The 5,032-nt window shown below is 40.4% G+C and overlaps 1 protein-coding gene across 14 annotated transcripts in view; it reads right to left on the bottom strand.

Annotated features, from left to right (window-relative positions):
* Positions 1-4,431, bottom strand: part of abi3bpb (ABI family, member 3 (NESH) binding protein b) — a 46,098-nt gene extending 41,667 nt beyond the window's left edge. For 4 of the 14 annotated variants that reach the window (XM_005943328.2, XM_005943325.2, XM_005943326.2 and 1 more), the window contains exon 1: positions 4,118-4,429. In XM_005943328.2, coding sequence (XP_005943390.1) covers positions 4,118-4,208 — 91 coding nt within the window. In that variant the 5' untranslated portion in view covers positions 4,209-4,429. Of the gene's footprint in view, positions 1-4,117 lie in introns of all 14 variants that reach the window. The other 10 variants (XM_005943321.2, XM_005943324.2, XM_005943323.2 and 7 more) reach the window with 5 other exon arrangements.
* Between the last annotated feature and the right edge of the window lie 601 nt (positions 4,432-5,032).

Genomic DNA, 5,032 nt, shown 5'->3' on the forward strand with positions numbered 1-5,032 from the left:
GTGGAAGCTCCGCGATAGCCACCACACGAAGTAACGAGTAACGACCCTATCTAAATCCCAGTAACGACTAACGCGTTCCTGATTTTGGCATAATAACTAGTTACCGTGCTCGTTACCACAATAATAACGTAGTTACTGTAACGCGTTACTTAATAACGCGTTAGTCCCAACACTGGTTCTCATCAACTAACATCATCACATGTGCTACATTAAATACCTGCAACAGTACAAAAGACAGTCAAAAAAGCATAACATTTTCTATAAATTCTTGCAGCACAGAGCCAAATGCCCAGAAGCACAAAAAACAACCATAAGAACTCAACAATTACCAACAAGAGTACTAAAACAGGTCTTTTACTTCATCTTACTACAAGAAAAGGGTATCACAAGGAGGTAAAACTACAGAAAAATCACCCAAGTGTGCAAAATATGAAAACCAAAGAACAAGTACTGCCATGTATAAAGAACTACACATTAACTATGTCACCAGGTAGCACAAACAAACAGTAATGAACCAAGTGCATCAAAGTAAATATAAAGCTACTCTAAACTTACACTGCTATGAATCGGAAAGTACCACAAAACTGCTCAAAATAAAGTACCAAAAAGGAGCACAAAGTCCTAACAAAGGCTAAAATACTACAAGAAACCAAACTGTTACATCAAAGTACTGTGGGAAAAAACAATCCAAAGTACTATAAAACGGCATCTGATCCACAAAGAACACATAAAGTATTACTATGCACAAAGAGCAGCTATAAACTGCTCATAACCCAGAAAGGTTCCAAAATAACTACCACTAAGAATTACATTAGAAGTACAGCAAAACATCAAAATGAACTGAAAGATAATGTTGTACCAAAAAGTGATACATGAGTCACTGAGTACTGCAACAAAACATGAACAATAAACCACCACACAAGATGCAGTATTAAAAGGTACTGGTCGTAGTCGGACGACCAGAGAGACACACGTAATATTTTCCAGTTAGCAAAAGAAATCGCCTGCGTGCAGTCTGGAGTCTGTTTCTGCACACACTCAGTGTGCAGCAGCTCCTTTTAAGGGAAGAAATGCCACCAGACAACAGAGCAAGCCAGCTCATTAGCAGCAACGGTAAAACAGTGTGGTGGAACTCAAACAGTCATCTGTGATACAGCACAGGCCCCGGTATCTCTAGACCTCCAAGCGTCTGCTCCTGCTGCTGGCTTCAGTGAGGGTTGTTATCATCTTTCAGGTGGGAAATCCCCCCAAAAGAAAATACACAAAGAACTAAAACATGCTGAAACTCAACTTTAAGCCTGAAACTGATCCTGAAATAATCTTCAAAGTCATTTATTTGAAAAACTCCATGAGAAAAAGACTGCACATTGATCCTGCACCCCCTTTTGGCCACACCTCCAGATGGTTTTTGTGTAACTGGATTTAATTTACTGAACATAAAATGTTAGTTATCATGAGATGTTACCCTAAAGGTAAGCTACGAAACAGCATCAAAAACCCACCCACTCATACAATTAAAATTCATCAACTAATCAATGAAAGTACTAAAATGTTACTTAGTGCCCCCTGCAGGTCACCTGCAACTGAAGTTACATTTGTAATAATTAAATCTGTTTGTGTATCCGACTCCAAACATGTTGGCTTCTCGAGTAAAGCTGGACATTTTAATGGGGAGTCTGTGGGGACTGACTAACTGCTGGTGCCTCAATAGATATTGCATGTTTTAGCATTTAAGTGGGGACTAACCTTGGGTTGTTGTTTTTTTTTATATAAATGACCCAAAAAAAAGGCGATAAAGGGGGGGCCCTTCAGGTCAACTGCAACATTATGTTAAAAAAAAAAACTCAGTTTGGCTGCTTTTAAGGGGAGAAACAGTTCAAAGAGAAACCAAACAAATTAGAGAGGTATTTAATAACAATGAAGAATAGAGAAAAAAATTATTGTTAGTGACACCTTATCGTTTTACACAATAAGTCAAAAGAGAAATCTTTTTGCAATATTTCATGGCATTTCTTTGATAGGACAAGCTTTACATCCACTCTGAGTTTGCACAGGGAAAAATGTGAAGAAACGGTTACACGTGCAAAATTATAACCCTCGAATTCTATTTGTACCTAGATGTATTCAACGAAAATAATGGGAAACAGCTGTTTTTTGAAGCAGCTGCCCAGAAAACTAAAACAGGAGTTGTATGGAAGTTTAACAATGACAAAACCCCTGCAACTGGTCTTTGTTTTACAAACACTGAGAGCCCCGTAATAACCTGTTTGGCTAGTTAACTTTTCCCTTTAAGAGCTTCGGTATAAAAACTGAATCTAACAGCTGTATGTGGGCGTGGCCTGATGAAACTGTTGTCAAGGATCCCCCGAATCTGAAACAAAGCCAGCTGAAACAAACAAAATCAAAGCAGGACTTAGCAGGAAATTTGTTCCACATTTACACACGTGTCCCTGTGTGCTTCTTATTCTTCACCACATTAATTACATTTTTGCTCACTCTGTACTTTTGCCACCAATAAACTTCCCTATAAAGAAAGAACTGCGGAAAATATATGCAAAAAAAGATAAAACAAACTGGAAAAAAAAAACACGGAGCTCCTCCAAACACATCACTCACTCTCTCTGTCCTTCTATGTTGCTCTTGGCTGTCTCTCACCCGGTGAGGTAATCTTCTCTGAGCTGTCACATCAGCCCACCGTGTCTCTCTGAATGAGGGGGATTTTATCATCTTACATAACATAAAAAGCTCAATGAGGCAGAAAAAAATGACAGGTTATTTCATGAATTAGCCCCTCCTCCCATCGGGCCAGGGCAGGCACAACCTGCAGCAAAGCCTGGCTGCAGGAGCTGACAAAGACACCGAACCAAAATCCACCTCAACACTCAGCCAAAAGGCAATCAGGAAAAGGCCAAAATGCATGTATTATAAAGTGTTCTGAAAGAGTATTCTGTCACTTCTCCGCAGCTGCAGACCATTATTGCAGCCAAAGAAGCCGAGTCAGCAGAAAGGAGAGAACGCACTGATGACAGAATCAGGCAAGCACCTGCAGGCGAAGAGCTGCACAGGTCATTAACGGCACACATGGCAGATTAAGCAAGACAAAAACTCAAATCTATTCACAAATGAGTCTTTTTTTTTATGTGCAGGAACACTGAAGGATAAGCAGGCGCTCCAACCAGGGAAATCTGCTAATTCTGCTAAAACCTGGGACAAGTAGCAGCATGAAAACGCTGTTCAGCTCTTAAACATTCAGTTTCCTCAGGGTTTCCTCATGTGTCAAAAGATTCAATAAACTCATCACACTGAACTAATTTGGACACGTTTGAGATATTTGCCTGCCTTTTGCAGCCTGTTAACTTTAAAATTAACTTCAAGGTAGTTGCACCCAATCATCATGCTGACTTTAGCACTTCTAGCGTTGTCCTCATAACTTTAATGCTTTCTCTTTTTCTCTTATGTTTATGCGTCTTCTGTGGACAGATTTTTCATCCCTACTCCTACTTTATAATTTAACCATTTATTTTCACTCTTGTGTACCTGCATTGCTTCCTGCCTAAATCTCCTACATCCATTTACTTTCATCTTTGCACTTTTCCACATTTTCGTGACTTAAACCTGACTTTTTTTCTTCTCACACCTCACGACTTTGCCATCCTATGCACACGTGTTCACATATTAATTATTACATCCATCCTGTTCGACAGACCCACGGACACATTTTTGTTGCTGCAAACATTATTCTACATTTGCTGTATTACATTGTTATCAAGTTGATGCCACTTTGTTTCACAACTATTTGTTTCTTTTCTGTAGACATTTCACCCACTTACTTCCATTCTTTTAGCATTTATTTCTGTACATTTTCCTCATTTATTTCAAACCTCCTATTGCTTAGTACTACTTGTAAGCATGTCACCATCTTTTGTTTCACAACTTTATGCCAATCTGTTTCATTCATGCATGAAATGAGCCATTTACTCTTTTAGTTTTTGCATTTTTATTATTACAGCTCTGTTACTTTACTTATTTCTGCTCTCTTTCATGCCCGTGCTACCCCGTTGACTTCCCATTACGCTATGCAACTTGGGTTTTTTTGCATGCCGTTTTGTGCACTTGCCTCTGATCCTCTGTGCAGGGATGCCGCTGAGGAGAGTCGTGCCCTCGAGCAGCAGCAGGAGGACTCGGAGGAGGGGAGCGATGCCCGGCATGACCTCTCAAAGCTTCAGCTTGCAGGAGACGAGGATGAAGGCGAGGATGCAGCCTCTGGGATTAGCCTGGAGATGAAGATGGGGCGCAGATTTAAAGGATGAGGAGCGACCAGGTGCTGGACAACTTCACTAAGTGCCTCTCCCTGCAGTTGGTTAGTCGGACTTAGGACTTGTTCAGCTGTTGGACATCCTCGCTGTGAAGAGGGGGACCACTGAAACGGCAACATCTATAGCTTCTGCAGGTGGGCGTGGCCTGGAAGGCATCTCCAAGCCCCACATACGGCCCTCTGTTACTGTACATGCCCTCCTCTCTCGGCAGCCTGCACCCCTCCCTTTTCTCTCTGGACCTCAAACATGATTTTTTTTCTCTCTCTCTTTTTTACCCCCTCTCTGCTTTTTTCATCATGCACACCTCCTCCTCCTTCCTCACCCTTCCCTTTCCTCATTTTGTTGTTTTCCAGGGTTTGGCTGTTGGACACTTCAGAGTAGGAGGTTAGCAGCAGGCTGTGATCACAAAGAACCACAAAAACGTCAGAAACTGTGTCAACAGTGAAATCATCCATTTAGTGTCTGTTCTTTGTTTGTAACACCCGTGTTTATCTGTGCCAAGACTTTTTTTTAATGTAAAAGTTAGAAAATCATATTAGTGTAAGAGACATTTCTCTGGTTGTGCACAATTTGTTTTTTCATGTTGTTTCTTTCTTCAGTTCTTTTGTCTCTTTTTGTTGTTTTCTTGTTTCAATTTTTAGCAGTTTTATCAATTTTTTTAGCTATTTTTTGACTTTTTTTGTTAGTGTTGATTTGTGGCTCTGTGGTTAGTTTGT

Source organism: Haplochromis burtoni, unplaced genomic scaffold, assembly GCF_018398535.1.
Source record: "Haplochromis burtoni strain Fernald_Lab_line unplaced genomic scaffold, NCSU_Asbu1 Contig_332, whole genome shotgun sequence".
Lineage (NCBI taxonomy): Eukaryota > Metazoa > Chordata > Actinopteri > Cichliformes > Cichlidae > Haplochromis > Haplochromis burtoni.